General features: G+C 40.3%; 1 protein-coding gene and 1 long non-coding RNA gene across 7 annotated transcripts; one reads left to right on the top strand and one right to left on the bottom strand.

Annotated features, from left to right (window-relative positions):
- The first annotated feature begins 321 nt into the window (after positions 1 to 321).
- Positions 322 to 16911, top strand: LOC116789250 (leucine-zipper-like transcriptional regulator 1). Of its 6 annotated transcripts, none has more exons than XM_032692845.1 (9): positions 322 to 340; positions 935 to 1042; positions 9136 to 9398; positions 10172 to 10251; positions 10983 to 11061; positions 12575 to 12621; positions 13371 to 13491; positions 14391 to 14577; positions 14918 to 16911. In XM_032692845.1, exons 3-9 carry the CDS (start codon positions 9236 to 9238, stop codon positions 15600 to 15602), a joined length of 1362 nt encoding a protein of 453 aa, XP_032548736.1. In that variant the 5' UTR covers positions 322 to 340; positions 935 to 1042; positions 9136 to 9235; the 3' UTR covers positions 15603 to 16911. The 6 variants fall into 6 exon arrangements, with proteins under 6 accessions (XP_032548736.1, XP_032548735.1, XP_032548733.1 ...); XM_032692844.1 differs by lacking the exon at positions 322 to 340 and adding an exon at positions 626 to 791; XM_032692842.1 differs by lacking the exon at positions 322 to 340 and having other exon boundaries at positions 626 to 1042.
- Positions 2071 to 4043, bottom strand: LOC116789252. The gene is made up of 3 exons (XR_004357949.1): positions 3872 to 4043; positions 3653 to 3725; positions 2071 to 2926 (listed from the first exon to the last, which is right to left on the bottom strand). It is a non-coding gene; the product is annotated as an uncharacterized LOC116789252 (long non-coding RNA).
- Positions 16912 to 17183: the final 272 nt, after the last annotated feature.

Raw genomic sequence — 17183 nt, 5'->3', positions numbered from 1 at the left:
AAAAAAAATATTTATATATATATATATATATATATGTTTGTTTCCGGCTGCATTCAGGCCAGAAACGAGATTTTATACGTTCTTCATGACTAACACGGCAGTGAACGACCACGGCACGTTCGTCCCGGCAAGGCACAGAGCCCGCAGGACCCCAGGCCTCCCGGGCACAGCCTCCCCCGCCGGGGACCCGCCGCCGGGCAGGTCCGGCCGTGTCCCAGCCCCGAGCGCGTCCCCGCCCGCGGGACCCGCGGCAGCATCACCGCCCGAGCGGCCCCAGCGCCGCGCAGGCTCCGGGCAGCGGCCGCGCCCCCGCTGGCCCCGCCGCCCGCGGGAGGGGACGGTGAGCCCGGGGAGGGTGAGCCCGGGGAGGGAGGAGGCGCCCGGCTGTGCCCCGGGGAGGGGGGTCATTGCCGGGGGCTCCCGGACCCTTGGGGTGGAGGGCCCGCGGCCGGGGATCCCCCCTCGCCCCCGGGGTGGGCTGAGCGCTTGGGGCGGGGGGTGCCCCGTGCGGGCAGAGCCGAGGGGCGGCCGCGGGCTGGGTGAGCTCCCGGCCGCACGCCGGCTCACGGGATTCTGTTTTTCTTCCTTTACTTCCCCTTCCGCACGTCCCTGTCAGGACGAGCCCAGCCGTGGTGGGGAGCAGAGGATCAGAGGCGAGGGCGGCGAGGCCTTGCCCGCGGGCGGTGGCCCCGGTGGCCCCCGCAGCATTCAGAGCCCGCCCGGTGCTCGCCGAGGAGCAGAAGCAGCGCCCGGGCGGCCGGAGCTCCGCCCGGAGGAGCAGGGGAAAGGCGGTGAGGGCTCTGAGAGCATCCATGCACGCCCAGCATCCCAGGGAGCACCGAGACAGCCCGCCAGTGCACACAGCGGCACTGCCGTGCAGCGGGGCACGGGCACAGCTGTGCGCAGCTGGGCACAAAGTCGTTTCCATCCTAAGGTACGAAAGGAAACAAAGCGCATGAAAGGAAGGAAGCGGCGTCAGCGCTCAGCGGCCACGACACCGCTCGGGAGAGGGACCTGCGACTTCCCCGGTGCTGCGCAGGAGGTCCGTGGTAGGGACAGCCAGAGCTCTATTCCTTGCTTCCAGTTTAGGAGATTCACCACCCTGCTTTTGCTCATTCCCTTTTCTACAATCAACGAGCATAAAGCACAAAATGCCTTCTACCGAGCAAAAGACAAACAAAGAAATGCAACCATCCAAAACCCAAGCCAATGTGCATCTGGCTTGGGATGAATACTGGACCATGTCATCTGGGAGTGAGAATTTTTCAGAAAGCCAGACTCCAGTCCAAAATGGACCCTGTCATTTGGAGTCTGAATATGAACACAGCTTGTAAAACATTTTTTCAGGCTTCTGACAAAAGAGTTGGTCCTTCTTTTGCTCTGGTATCTAGGCTACATTGTTCAGGCTCATGCATATCACTGGTTTTATTCACATGAGTAATTCCATTTGAATTTGGAGCGACAACGTGTATGTGTAAAGTTACTCATATGCTTTCTGACTCCTTTATATATTGAAATTATGTGGGTTTGGTTTTTTTCCATTTGCTGGTGCAGCCCAGTAACTGTTGGCATCAAGGTTATTGTGAGCCATCACGGTTATTATTACTGTTTGTCCATGACACCTTTGTTTTCCTTGCCAAACTAAAATCCAGCTATGCCTCTCTATGCAATCTATTCCAGCTATGCAATTGTATCATCTGTTTTTATGCAACCATCTTTCACCTGACTGTGTAAATTCATCTTCCCTATAAAAGATCTTTTTGTACTCAGCTTTTCCTCCAGTCATGACTGACAGTCATTCCAGTTGTGCCATCTGAGTCTTTCTCACACAAGTCTCTCATGACTTCTCCCATACAGTGTAATCTAAATTCATAGCTATTCTAACGTGATATCTGGATGTTTTAATATTTGCCAGCTGGAACATTTTATTATTCTTATTGCCAAATGCCCTCTCTTTCCTCCTTCATATTTCTTCAAGCTACAGCTTCTGCTATTCTCATAACCTTGTATGTCTTCTCTATCTCATTGATACATGTTTGTCTAAGGGCAAAATGTCTCAGGGACAAGAAAAACGAAAATGTTTATCTTCCACGAAGTGTGGCATTAAGTTTTAAGTGTGGGTGAATGTTTTATTAGATGCTTCTTTTCCTCAGTCAGGGAATAGAAAGAACAAATAAGTAAAATTCAGTGCAGACTTTTTGCTTTTAATGGAAGATAATAGCTTTTCACTGATATGCTCTCAGCTGTCAAGTATATACTCTAATATCCTAATTTGTGCTTGAGGAGAGAAGGCAGGCCGGGCAGCCACTGATTCCTTTTGTCAACCAGAGTCTTTCTTCCTAACCTAGAAAATATTGTGCATTACTATGAGTAGAGCCTCCCTTAGGAAATAAAGTATTTTGAAGTTGTTTCAGCAGCAGGTCACAAGCTGTCAAGAAGATGCATTCAGTCACACCTAAGGACAGATTTATTACATTTAATCTCCAGGGCATCTGCCTACTGGATCTTGAAAGAACCCAGCTGGTTAGTTTTTGTGAAAGCCCCAAATGATGCCTTCTAGGAACATTGAAAACTGCTATTTCCAGGGGAAGGGGTGATGACCCCTGTATTGAAATGACCTGTTCCAGTGGTGACAGGACAAATTACTTCCAAGGAAAGGGTAAAAGGCCAAATACATCTTGAGACTGTGCTATGATCATGGCAGGAGTTTCTCATTTCTTTTATCTTAAAATGTGAGAACCAGGAACTCTATTTCCTCCCTCTGTCATATCTAGAGCATGAAAAATCACCTGTTTGTCTCCAGTAACTCCTGAAGAGCCGTCTTCCTGCAGGAACACTTTACAGTCAGGGTGTCCATCCCAGCTATGTGGCAAGACCACAACAGAGACTGAGTTCTGCCTATGGATGGAGGATCCTAAACAGGATCCTAAATAAGATCTGAAAAGCAGATTAGATTCCTGAAGTAAATATTCTAATAAGGACCAACCCCCCCCTCCCATACAGTCTTTGATTATGAGCATGAACTTTTGATCAGGCATGGCTGGTGCCCTGGATTTATATATCCATCACATGCTATACTTGTGCCACCTATGGATGTGTATTTAGGGAAGCTCTTTCTCAGAAACTTCATTCAAAATTGAATTACAGTCAAATGATTATTGCAGTGCTGGAAATCATAATTAACAGATTACCTAAGGAGATCTATTAATCAAAACTGTATATTCTGATTTTTATTTATTAAAAAGCCTCATTCTAAAAAATGAAACAAAACAAACAAACAAACCAAACTCACCAACAACTGAAATTTTAAGTTACTAAGGAAATTAATGGTATAGATGTATCTATTTTTGTCTGTACCATAAAATATATTTCAATACTGTGGCAGAGGTAATTTTCTGATTCATATACTAGAGGTGTATATAAAAATGTAACAATCCCAGAAACATTTTAAACATTGAATTTCTTTTTTCCAGTTACTACCTCCTCCACCATATTTGGGAAATAGATGAAATATTTACTGTATTGCTCCAAGTTTGTATTTTTGTATTTGTTTCATTAAAAATTAGAAATATACTTAGCACATAGAAAATACAACTGGATATATTTATACTTCTTTATTTAATAAGTTAATTTATTATACTAAAGAACTCACTTGGTAGTAGAGATGAAGTAGTGCTACACAGCACTGCTGACTGCAAAAGATTTTCTTTTCTGGGTGAAAGCGTCTAGAAAAAACCCAAAGGACAATATATTAGCAATGTCAATTTGCAAAATTTCATTTTGGAATGATATGCAAACATATAAATTTATTATGAACTTTTAAAATTAGAGCTTTAATATTAATGTGATCTGAATTAAAGAAATGCAGTACCTTGCCTGCAGAGCTCCAGAAACAGGCAGCGAGCTTTTCTCAGGGCAAGATCCGTGATACTCTTGTCTGTTTTGCAGTGAAGATGCCCGTGCCCTAGGTAGGACTCCAGAAGTAGCAGTTACATGCAGAGGCTTACAGCATATAGAAACTGTAATTGTATGTGGCTGTTTCAGAAGAGTCACGCCCTTTAAAATACCTGCTCACTTCAGAAAGCATTTTGAAGCACTAGATAATGTTTGCGAATACTACCTTAAACTTGTTTAAAATTCAACTTAATTCAACATAAATGCCTCACAGTTTTTCTGTAAATTTTTAATATCTCCACTCTAAGCTTTAAACAGACAGCAGGGTTGTTACTGTTTTACTTGAAACTAACTGTAATTCTTCTGAGCCCTGAAATCGGGATGGAGCCATGTCCCCTGCTTTGATTTGTTATTTTACAAACCCTCTTTCTGTCCTTCAGCTTCTCCCTGTAAGGAGCAATACTGCTTTCCATCTCCTTCCTTTTGTCTTCAATGCTTCAGTTGTAAGCTCAGACACGTAGTAACTGCATTTTTTTACAACACAGAACAAAGCTGGGCCCTTATTTCAATTCAGAATCCTAATCATACAGAAATATAACAGATACCCTATGGTCTTAGAGCCATTCAGACTTCTAGGTTGAAACTCTAAAGCTGAGCTTCTCTGAAAATTAGTTCCTGTATTTTGGAAAAAAAAAACCCAACAAACCAAACCAAACCCAAACCAAAAAACCCCAGCCTAGAAACAGTTCATAGCATCTTGAGTTTAGGAAATAATAAAATAGCAAACCTGAGGATACTAAAATTTATCACACATATAGTAAAAGCATTGCAAGTAAACGTGATATACTGAAAAAAAAGCCTGGATTTTTTAAACTATTCTAAACAAGTTGGGTGTGTTTTTAAAACTTTGTAACTACCTTGCAAGTCCTCAGCCAAAGTTTCCTCATTCATGCAGCCAGTCCTAATGGAACAAGCATTACAATAAAAGCACCACAGGAAGGGTTTCTATGATAAGTACAAACAGGAAGATCTGTTATTGTTTTTGAAGAGCAGTAAGACATCAAGTTGCCCAGTAAGAAAATGCATGGAGAGGTTCAAGGTTTGAGTTCAGAAAACTGGGTCATTAACAAAAAATCCCCAAAACAGAACAAGATTTCCTTTTTTTTCCCCGCCCCAATATGAGTGGTTTCTTATCTCATTATATTTCAAAAGGCTCAATCATTTTAAAAATGAAACTTTTCTGAGTATATTGAAAACAGATGGAAATGAATCAGGGGACTGAGGCAGAAAAAAGCTTTAATGAAGATCTATTTAAGCAATACTTTAAATAAATAAATAATTTGTCTGAGAAACCACATCTTACAGAAATATAAATAATTATATAATGATCATATAAACTACATTTCCTGATGTAATTCCTGTCTTGCTACATTTCCTGAATTATTTGTATTATGAAACAGTAGTGGGGCGCCATTAATTGATACGCACTCAGTGCTATAGTTACTGTGCTAATTGCAGCTCTCCAGGCCCTCGACTCACAGCTCCTCCAGCCCTTTAACAATTGGGATTGATTGCACAGGAGCTATTTTTAGAATGAAATGGCAGAAGAGTTTGGAGAGCAGCAGACATCTTTGTGTGTGCTACAGCTGTTTCGGGGAAAAAAAATAGTTGGATAAAAATGTTCTGAGTTGTCTTTTTGTATATTTTTTTTTTTTTAATTCTGCTGAAGTTAGAGCTTCCTATTGGATAACTGATTTTGTAGCAAGTTGAAGCTGAGGTCAGTGTTGCATGACACACAGGACATCCCTGGTGACATTGTTCTTAGAAGAAGAGCAGTTTTCTTTTGGAAATGGCACTGTTAAGGCTGACAGTAAATGAACTCTGGTGAGCCTGGTTCTATAGAAAAGCAGTCCAGGAGTCACGTTTGCATTTTAAAATACCAGTGATGAAAGGCAAGATTCATGATTGACTTTGTGGGGTTTTTTCCTCAACTCTGAAATGAAGCAGTTTGTTAACTGAGTGTTAGTGAGTGTAGGTCTGCTTCCAGGAATGCTTCAGCTGAGAGTAAATGGCCATGATTCCCAAGGGTCAGTTGATGCTCAAAAGGTGCAACTGGGAGGAGACACACATTCAGTTCATCCAAGATCGGCCTTTTGTTACCCCATCCAGCATTCCTGCCTTACACAGAGTTCAGCTGGGGTAGATAAACAACTAGACAGGATTTTGTTGCTATTCTACTATAGGAAATCAGGGCTGTCTTCTTCTCTGAATGTTTGTATAATAGAAGGCAAGGTTTGTAGGAAGAATAACAGGCAGAAATATGTAGGAGGAGGGATAATGCTTTATAGCTGAGGAAAAAATCCCTCAAGGGGCAAGCCGATTTTACTTTTGTAAAGTATTAATAACCTATCACCTTTTTCACAGTAAATTATATCAATAATAGTAATATCTTGGCACTATCACACAGCACTGCATCAGCAAATTTGAAGTGCTGTACTAAGGAAGTGACCGTCCCCATTTAGCTGTGGAAGTAAATGAATTGGCTGTGGTTACACAGAAGCTTGGCAGAGTTAGGGAGAGAATCTGTGTTTCATGACTTCAGCTGCTTTTCCCTTTTCAATTTCATGCCAGAAAGCATTATGGACTTACACACCTGTAATGTGTCACTACTTCATAGCTGCTAATTCCCCTGGAAATGAGAAATGCACACGTTGGTAAATGCTGCCATCTTTGTATCCTTTCAGAGAAAATACAAAGAATAGACTTCAGTTTTTACTGTAATAGCTTACAATACTGGTTTGCATTGAAAAAAAAATAACAAAAATTGTGTAGTTAATCTTGCCAAAAAATGCTGCAAGAGATTTCCAGCATCTTTTTGTCGCTGAATACATTCCAGTCTTACAAATGATAAATTTCAGAGGTAAACTGGATGATGAATGAACTTAGATACATTAATTTCATATTAATATGAAATACGACTATCTTCTGCATTAGCTTGTTTTACTGCAATCTTTGTTTTTCCTCAAATTATGTACAACTTGCCCTGGACTTAAAAGTTACCATTAGATAAATTACCACTTAAGCAGGTAGACTGTGGTGTAAAGGTCTTCCTTCTTTCCCCTCAGATTTTGTGTTGGCACTTTGCTGACAGTTACTTCCCAAGTGGGAATGGCCACTGTACAGGGCAGCTGTGAACTGGAGCGGCTGAGTTTTGGATACACACCTTGCTTCTACACCTGGTGGAGCAGCAAATGGGGGCAGTCACATTGGGGTTGATCTGCCAGTGCTCATCTGCTACAGCCTCGAGGAAGGAGGTGGTGTGAAGGGACAACAGAGAGCCTCGTTGTTATGGATGGAGGGAATTTGCCTAGGACAAATCCAGGCTTTCAGGAACAAGGGAATACTTGAACACAGGAGAAAACATTTGAAGAAGGGGGTATGCTGTTGTGCTGCTTGATATATAATCCCTTCCAAACAAGGGATGTTGGCACAGAGGCAGAGTACTGAAAACTCTGTAAAATAAAAATGTTGCTTTCAGTGCAGCAGTGAAACAGAAGACATGCAGGATTCCAAGAGAAAAATAAAAAGGAAGGCTTATCATAGAAGTACATAGAAAAATAAATAAAGGGTTATATAGCTGTTACTCAGCATGTTTATGAACATATAAGCATATAAACTGTTCTACAGAACAGAAATATTTTATAGCTTTTTTTCTTTTGTATCTAACTGCTCATTTATCTTTGACTCCAAGAGAACATTGCTCATTCTTTTTTATAACACGGCAACTTTTGATGGAGATGTAAATACTTTGTATTCTCCACCCCCTTCCCTGAAATCAGACACACACAGGGCAAACAGGGCTTATGTTGGCCTTCCCTGGCATATGTGTGGCTAAATATAGTTTTACACGATGAACTTCAAGGCACAGTTCATATGTCTGAAGTCACACTGTGGCGAAGTGTCTAGTAAAAACACTTGCATATAGATCAGAAGAAGAGGGTTTCATTTTACCTCCTTGGACATTGCTGGATTTGCTGGGAAAATTTCCAGCCTTTGTCACTGCTTTGCTCTATAAGGCCATGGGCAGCAGCTGACATGAACGTTCTCTGTGGATGTAAATGGTTTTACTGCTGTATATCCAGGGCAAATTTGGTATTTCTGCTGTGTTGCTTGTTTGCATTTTTTAAATTAATTTATTTAGAAATAATTGTGCCAAGTAGGCATAGGTTTTTCACATTTACCCTGGAAATAGTCTTCAATCAAAAGCATGGATTTGCTGCATGATCATTATGGTGAGCTGTGACTTTATCTATGACTTTATCCACTGGGATTCTAAATACATGCCTACATAAACTGGAGAAGTTAAGTATGGAAAACACTGTAACTGTGGAAGAACAGGCATTACTTTGCAGTACTGAAGAGTTAACCGTGTGTCCATACTGACAGACTCTCACCTATCTATTTCCATCCTAGGTCCTCAATGCAGCTGGAATGTGGCTTTCACTGGAAGAGTCTTGGAATTGGGAGACTTTGTCACCTGATTTGGTGACATGTGTCTCCTCAGACACACTGCCAACACAAATCGCAGCATTTGCTCTAATGCTGATTTTTTTGTGTGTGTGTTTGCTTTGTAAAATAATCTACGTTAAAATATATCATAGCCACTCTTTTGAAGCAGATTATTAGAGGAATGTTTTCCTGGTATTTGTGTCTTCACAGAACACAGTGACATCTTGTGGCATGGGAAGGGCTAGTGTCATTTTTTCCAGATCCATCCTCATTTCAGCAGGTTTAGAGATAAAGGTCTACACAAATTCTGGACAACTGTTAATGCATTACTTTTATCTCTAATATTCACTCTTTCAATTATTTTTTTTTTAAGGACATGTTCATTTTAAATATTTTAGTAGTGAAAAAAGACCAAGTCTTGGTTTCTACCATATCACAAACCTAGGGTGTTGGAGTTTATCTCTTCAGCTCACTGATATTCTCTGGAAAACTTTCAGCTCCAGTAATATTCCTGTCCCAGCCTGACGGATATAAGATTCTGAGAGTCAGAATTTCAGATGCTTTACTTAAGTTAGTGTATTATCACAGATGGACAAAATTGTCATGTTGCTTTTGATGGGACTGAAAAGAAAGCATGGTAATATTTTATTGCAAGGCAGAGACTTTTCCTTTTTAGTATCTTTCTTTTTTCTTTTTTTTTTTAACCTTAAATTACTTTTTGTCTTTTTGCAGACCAAACAGGGTTTAAGCCCTGTCCCTGATGTTTTGGGAACCTCCTCTGACACGGCTGCCCTTTACAAGTTGATCCTTGGATAAGATCCTAGTTGTCAGCATGAAAGGAAAAACTGAACACTGTGGCTGGAAATCTGCCCCCCAGCAGAAGCCCTGTCCCTGCGATCGATATAAACACACCTGTGTCGTTTGCAGAGGGTTTGTTTATCTCCATGGAGGGCGGAACATGACCAGTCTGAGGGATTTTTGGCGCTACAACATCGGTGAGTTGGTCCCTTCACCTGTGTGTCAGGATTAGAGATTCTACATCCAGTCATCGTGAAATTGGGGATACTCCATAGTTATCAGATTATTCCCATTTAAAGTATCTCCATAAAAATAATGGATAAACTGCATTTTGTTCATTGGGCAGATGGTATGTGTTCGTTCCTGTTGCAAGTGTCTCAGAAAGTTTAGATTTTAGTTCAGTTCCTTTTGTTTTGTTGTTTTGTTTTTGTTGTTTTTTTTTTTTTTCTTGACCAGAAATAATGAGTCATTTAAAATATCCTGGTTCTAGCAAGGGATATCAAAGAGCTTTCCTGACTCTCTCGTGCAGGAATAGTTTATGCATGTAAAAGAGCACAAAGGCAACACATGAATACAATACCTTGTAGGTTTATATTAACAATGCACTATCAAGTATGACCCTTTGTTTTATTTGACTTAATATGTGGTCTGACTTGTACAGTTGTTGTTTCTGAAATAAACCAGAATTTTCCTGGAGTTCATTATCATAGACTTGTTGAGTTTTGATGTAATAACAATTAAAATACAAGCAGTAACAACATCAATTTCTATTACATTTAAGTTTGCTAAATAGAAAAATGCATATATTTAACTTTTGGGAACTTCTTCTGAACTAACAGAGAGGAAAGATGACAAACCACTTCATTTTCCTCATTGAACTGGCAGCACAGCCACATTCAAAGCTCATCTTTTCACCTTTTCTCAAATGTTTATGTTGAGGGCACCACTTAACTTCAGCTTTGGTTTATAGTGAAAAATGAATGGGAAATGCTGGATTGCTCAGGAGATGGTCCAGAAGAATTGGAAGAACATTCAATGGTGGCTTATAAGGTAGTAGACCAAGATTTATATTATCCGTTATTTCCTACTATACAATGCAATAAAATGCCATAGATTATTATGTACTGAAATACTATACCCAGAAAATATTTTTGTGTTGGTGCTGTACCAGTGTTTTGGAATCTTTCTGAATAAAGTGACAGTAATTTCCTCAGTCAGTGCTCAGTATGTAACAGTAATACAAGATAAAGACCTTGGCAGCACATTCTTTGACTTAGCTGTACAGTTGTAACAGTTGCTCTGAATTCATTTGCATGATCAGCTATGGCATAAAAACATTCACTTAAGAGCTTGCATAGAAGAGGGACGGGGGAGTGAAGGCAAATAAGAATTACAGCCTTGTCTGTGAGGGGAAAACACAATTTAGGATATCAGGAGCTGCAATGCAATGAAATATTTCTATAAACATGCAAAATCTAGTATTACCTTAGCAGTGCCTCAGAGAGCTCCAGATCCACATCCTTGAAGCTGTCCCAGGCTGACAAGGAAGTAAGTGGTTCTGGAATGCTGTCCCCGTTAGAACAGCAGAATATTCATCAGGGTTTCCTACTGGGAGAGAATAAAGACATAATTAAAAGTTGGTGGCTTTTTGGGATTGCCTCTTTAATTGTTAACAGATCATCATACATATTATTGTTAATTATATTTTGGTGATAGCAGCCTTTTCATTTAGGAATTGTTTTTAAAATTCTTTTCGGTGACAAATATTTTTCATTTTGCAGGGCAACCTGTATATTTTTGGTGGGATGGTGGATTCTGCTTTCACACAAGCAAAAACTCCTCTCTGGACATATGACATTGGTATGATACACAATAACCAGTTTTTTCCGTGGGACATTCCAAGTCCATAGGTACTAATAAACAGTAAGAACCAAACTGTTTTCTGCTGCTTGTAGCATAGCCTTTCCCCAAGCTTTATAAGACATAACGTGTGTAATACTGTGTGCATATTTTCCCCCTAAAATTAGGCTGTTAAGCTATCAAAAAGTCACCTCTTACTTCAATTACAGAATTGAATGTGAAAGTTTTATGTATTTTAAGGTCTCAGAATTTCCATTCCTCCTGCCTCCTTCTGAAGTTTACAATTTGATCATAAAACCCAATAATTCATGTAGTATTTAATTTTTTAATGTTACATGAATTTTAAAAACCAGGCCCTTTGTTTTATTACGGAAGAAAGCAGTTTAGTAAAGTATATCTCATTTTGTAATTTTAAAGAAACACATAAGCTGGAGCAGGAAAAATCAAGTATAATTAAATAAGAAGGTGGGAAATTACCATCAACATTTTATAACACAGGTTTTCTTCTCATAAGAACAAACATTTGGGATGTCTTAAGTGTGTATTCTAATAAAAGCAGTGCAGCATTTGAATTTAATAGCAATGTCATACATGATTGTGTTCTCCCTTCGGAAATCCTGCGTATAGTAATGGCTGCTTATTTTGATGTCAGATAGAGGAGGAAAGAGAGAGATACTGAGCTCTTCTTGAGCTGGTAAATCTTGTGACCAGACCAAGATTTAAGTTTCCTGGCTTCTTTTGCTACTTCACTATGTAAACTTAAGTCAATGGGTTTTTTCAATCCTTCATTTGTGTTTTCCACCATTTTTCTGAGATACCTGCTGGAAAAACAGAGAGCCTCAGACAGAACATATTTTAAAGGAGAAAGCATCTCATTACTCACATTATTTATCAGTGAAAATTGGAAATGAGTTATTCAAAATGTGTTGTGCGTCTAGCTTTTTCATAGTTATTATTTAAAATCCTTTGGCAAGTATAGCTTGAAGTAATGCAAGCTTTCACTGCTTTCTCATTCTACCTCTGGTGCTGGGTACCTGATATTTCCTCTCCTTCATGGTGATCACAAATCTGTGATTTCTGACTGTTATTTGGGTGCTACCCTTAGGGGATCTATGAAAAAGAACAAGAAAGAATAATGCTGTTGTCATAAGGATAAGTAGAAGAAGCCATATGTTCATCAGGAAATCTGGGAGTCCTGCAAGTTCAGATAATGCTGAAAATCACAGGTTATTTCTGCATTCTGAAATTTAGCCTTAGGAAACAGGAATACAGTATGGTACCTCTATGATTCAATATCAGATAAGGATACAGGAAAATCATTCCAACTGTGTCTCCTGCGAGTCTCTTGGTGCTGCTGTCTTAGCAGGGAGCAGATTTCTTCAGCCTTGTCAGTAGAAAACGCCAGGATGAGACTTACTTGAAAATTAGATCTGTAATTTGAAAAATTACTGTTGGAGGAGTGTCCTCTTGTGGTCCAGGAACTAAACTGCGCTTTATTAAATCAATCCCCTAGATTCCACAAGATGGACAGAGTGCCGTAACGTACCAGCAGAGAAGGAGGTAAGGAGCCAGGAAGTGGGGAATGTGTGAATCAAATGCCTGTTGCTTTGTTGATTAAACAGATTGCTTTGAAATATGTTCCCCCAAACAGTTCCAATCTCATCTCTTCAGAGACATGTGGCTATACTTTATTTCTTTGCACTTTCAATAACTAAGGCTTTTTCCTTCTTCAAAACAGTGTTTAAAAATACTGCTCTTAAATTTTAAGTCGTATATGAGAAGTTAAGTCCTCTTCTCTGCTGCTGCTTCTGTTTTTCTGAAATCCTTATCAAGAATACTAATTTTAAATGGAATATTGCAACCATACGTGAAGCCTGTGCTTTTAAAAGTAGGGTTGTGAAAACAGATTGGCAGTCACACTAATACATTTTGGAATGTGAAGTGCTGCAGCATTTTTCATTTCTTCAGTCTGAACACGTGGACTCACCAAGTTACTGCCACTTCTAATTGAAACCTGAGTGGAAGCGTTTATGTCTTGGTCTTTTGAGATTGGTTTTATATCACTACATGTAAAGAATCACTCATTTTTTGCTACTGAAACTTTGTCCTCAAAATGTTTCTACACCTTGAAATTACACACAAAAAATTATTAAGACGTGACACAGTTACTGCTCTGGTTACCTGTGGTGGAGGAGTCAAGAGAAAGTTTGGGACTGCAGAGTCATTTGTGAGGGAAAAAAAAGGTGTATTTCCAAGACAGACATTGCTACTGATACGACTTAACAGGGTTTTGTCTTAAATTGTTTTAGAGCTTGGCACCAGCTAACAGAAAAGGTCACAGTGCAGTAGTGTACCATTCCAGCATGTATATCTTTGGAGGATACTTTGGCATCAAAGGCATTTCGCAGGAATTCTGGACTTTCCATTTTGGTAAGTTAAAAAACTAGGATAAGGTTTTGATCCAGTATAAAACAACAACTGCTGCAGGAGAGCATGGCCTTCCCTGTTAGGAAAATTCTTATCAGTAGAAATGCTGTAAATTAGTTTTGGCTGTTTGGCAGCATTTAATGATGAATTCTGTCAATTCAATTAATACCCGGCTGAAATTAGACTATTACACTGAAGAAGTTTTACAGTATTTTCCAGTTTTAGAGGGAAATCAGGGATAATGTTTTGTTCATTATTCACTGAATTCTTCAAGGATTACTAAAAACTTTCAGGAGCAGCAGAGACCCTGACTTCAGCCTGTTAATGCCATCTTTTGAGTCTCAAATCTCAGACTGACCGTGGGGAGCCCAGCCTTTCAGGAGATGCTTTCATTAGCATATTCATCACCAATCTGGTGTTGCAAACCAGATGATTCCCAGAGACTTCTTAAATGGATAACTTTTGTTATCTGGTGGCCATTTTGTCATTATTTTGAAACAAATGATGGGTTTATCTCATCCTTCGTTCCTTCACAGGGAGAATAAGCACAGACATTAATGAAGTTTTTGTTGACTGATTTTTCCTCTCTTACAGCCAGGAAAGTATCTTTCTGTGTCAGAGTTAATGAATTGAAAAAGCCATAGGAAAAACTGCTCTGTAAATAAAATTTCCATGGCATCTGTCATATAGCATCTGACATTTTCATTAAAAGTTTATTTCAAAACTGATTTTTTTAAATGCACTTTTTCAGTGTCAGAATTTAAGCTTTTAACTCATACTGAAATAAGCTCAGAGCAGAAACCTTTATTCTCCAATTGAATAGTCACTTTTTTCTTGAAATAAATCCCTTCTCAAATACTCAACTAAATCTGAACCATCTATAAATTAGTATTTTCTTTCAGATACAGGAAAGTGGTTGTGTGTTTCCAGCCCATCTCACAACACTGGTCCAGGACCTCGGCATGGCCATTCCGCAGTGGTTTATCGTACCGGAATGTACCTCTTCGGAGGACTGATGGGGCTGAGTGAACAGAAGGACTTGTGGAAGTGGGACTTTGTAAGCAGCAGCTGGTCCAACATCAGAACAAGGTAAACTATTTTATGTGTTACACTACATGAGTAGAGAAAGAAAGAATTTATCTTATCATTTGATACTGCACGCAGGTGGAGGGGGAGGCGGTGCCCTTCTGGCGGATGCAGGAATTGTTCAGATCAAGATATGGTGCTGCTGCCATCCCTGGGGCTCCAGTTGGCTTTGCTCAGAAGAGCTATTGGCAATGCGCTGATGCAGCTGTCAGCAGTGTAATTCTGATGTCCCAATGCAGCTGTTCAGCAGCCATTCTTCTGAGCCAAAAGGAAAATGGAGGCTAAAATCAGCGTTAAGTTTCTTGTTGGTCTCCTCTTAACTGCTGCTTTCTCTTATATTTAGCCAAGGACCTCCTCCAGCGGTAGGTCATGCTTCAATAGTCTGCAAAGACTCTATGCTGATTTTTGGTGGAGGGATTTCAAATTCCAGTCCTAATGATGACCTCTGGAAGTATCATTTCCATACACAGACATGGAAGAAGCTTAGTAGTACTGCAAACTTTCCTCCTAAAATGTATCACTGCATCTTAGGAATTGGTGTTGATTTCCAAACTACCTCAGATTTCACTAATACATCCCCCAGCCACTGGAAGAACGATCAGAAGGACCATGGCCAGCTGGTGCCCATGCCGAGGCACACTCGCTTTGGCAACTACTTCCGCCAGCGGCCCACAGACGGGGCATTTGGCAGCAAGGAGAGCAACGCCATTGAAATGAAAACCTTCAGCTTGCCTCTGGAGCCAGTGGGCTTCCGTGCATTTCAGACCACCTCAGAGGCAGAACTGGACCCAAACAGAGACACAAGCCTTTTGACGAAGGGCAAGTCTCTCCCTCTGTTTCCCTCTTCAGAGAGAGGGACTCTGGCTGCCGCTCAGGTTGTGGGTGAAGAGGAGGGAAGTGACTGTGGGTGTGCGACCGCCGGGGATGAACTCGGCAGCCACACCAACACCCTGCTGCTCATCGGGGGCAAACCCTTGTCCAGTTTCGCTGAGATCTCCTTCAGACAAATGGAGCTCGATAGCTTGTGATTGCTTTGATTACAAAGTGAAAGAATAAATTTCCACCACCGTGGCAGTAGGTGGAAAACCAACTGCTTGCAACTGTCTTCAGCTTCCTATCAGCATGCTTGGGAAAAAAATAATTAAACCTTCTCATACTTGCTGTGAACAGATTTTTTACAATGTTAACGAAACCCAACATATATTTAAGTCACAACTTGCATGTAAGTTGTGATTTCTGAGAAGAGCTTGTTGGAATGCTGCTCTTTTTGTTACTTTTCTTCTGGTCAGTTCATATCCTTTCAAATTGCAGTGGCTGATGCTGCCTTGAAAATCAGAACTACAAGTAACCCCTACTGGCTCCACAGCTGCCATTTCAGGGTCAAAGCTTGCTCATTTTGCACTTGCATTAAAGGGAAATACGGTCACATTTGAGGGATTTGATCAATCCTAATGGCAACATTCTCTAAGCTTTTTAAGATTTTGTTTTCTTGAGTGTTATTTGCATAATATATTTGCAACAAGAGATAGCCTTACAGCACCACAGAAACCAAATAAACAAGTTAGCGAATGAAATCTAGAAGATATTCAAGGATTGTATATAAACCATGAGTGCCCCCTGAAAATCATAATGTACTTCCTCTGGTCTAAGGCTGTAGATATCTGGAAGAACAAAGGAATTGCCAAGTGAGTGTTGGCTTTAATGACTGAGTACAGGATCAAAAGGGTTTGACTTCCCATAACGGGGTGGGGGGGACAGAAAGAGGAGGGCTTGACAGGAGTGGCACAAAGCATGGGCTGTTCTGACTGGTAACTCCTGTTTTAGCCACAAAGGGATTTCTGCTTTTCCAACTCCCATCTCTCTGTTTTGTCAACTCAGGTAGTGATCATTACACATTTCCCCTCTATCTGAGTAAATCTTGAGTTCATGTATAATTTTTCTTTACTGAAAAGAAAAAGTGGCTTTTTTTGAAAGATAATATTGTCCAGTGTTCCAAGCATTTATTTCCATAGAAGTTACTAAGATATGGCCTTCTGACAGAACTTCAGCCATCTGTAAGAAATGCTGCTGTCTGAAACGACTAGAAAGTGTAATGCTTCGGAATATTTGAAAGGATTGCTTTTTAAAATTTCATAGGAATAAAGAATTTCAAGTGAGAATGTTTACAGATACTTTTCATCATCTCTTCACAAGTAGCTGTCACATGAATTCAATGGGAAAATTATAGATGAATTCGCAAAAAGCTACAAGAGTTATTTGGACCATTCGTGACCCTTGTTTGGAAATAGAGAGGATTGTACTCTTCCACTTAAATAAAGCCTGCTCTGTTTCCTATCAGTGTGTGCTTATTTTCTCCACTTTCACAAATCTAGAATATGTATTTGTATTTTCAAACTGAACAAAGAACGTACCTTACTGAACAAGGAACATGATCCCACAAGCCCCAGTCATCTCCTAGCACTTCAGCCAGCCTTGAGGGTTGCCCAGGATTTGAATTTCTGCTCCAAGAACAACAATTTCCCAGTTTGAGGAGGTTTGTTCGGAAAGGACTTCAGTACAGCGACTGAGCTGAGCATGTACTGAGCACTGCAATCTTAAATCAGCAGCTT

This window comes from Chiroxiphia lanceolata, chromosome 7 (genome assembly GCF_009829145.1).
Source record: "Chiroxiphia lanceolata isolate bChiLan1 chromosome 7, bChiLan1.pri, whole genome shotgun sequence".
In the NCBI taxonomy this organism is placed as follows: domain Eukaryota; kingdom Metazoa; phylum Chordata; class Aves; order Passeriformes; family Pipridae; genus Chiroxiphia; species Chiroxiphia lanceolata.
Note: the sequence above shows the minus strand (reverse complement) of the source record. Positions and strands in the feature narration are given on the sequence as shown.

Bases quoted from the DNA above. Each gene is read 5' to 3' on its own strand.
- LOC116789250 (XM_032692845.1), top strand. From the start codon at position 9,236: ATGAAAGGAAAAACTGAACACTGTGGCTGGAAATCTGCCCCCCAGCAG. The intron at 9,399-10,171 runs GTGAGTTGGTCC...TTTGGTTTATAG, and splicing joins TTTTTGGCGCTACAACATCG to TGAAAAATGAATGGGAAATG. The intron at 13,492-14,390 runs GTAAGTTAAAAA...ATTTTCTTTCAG, and splicing joins ATTCTGGACTTTCCATTTTG to ATACAGGAAAGTGGTTGTGT.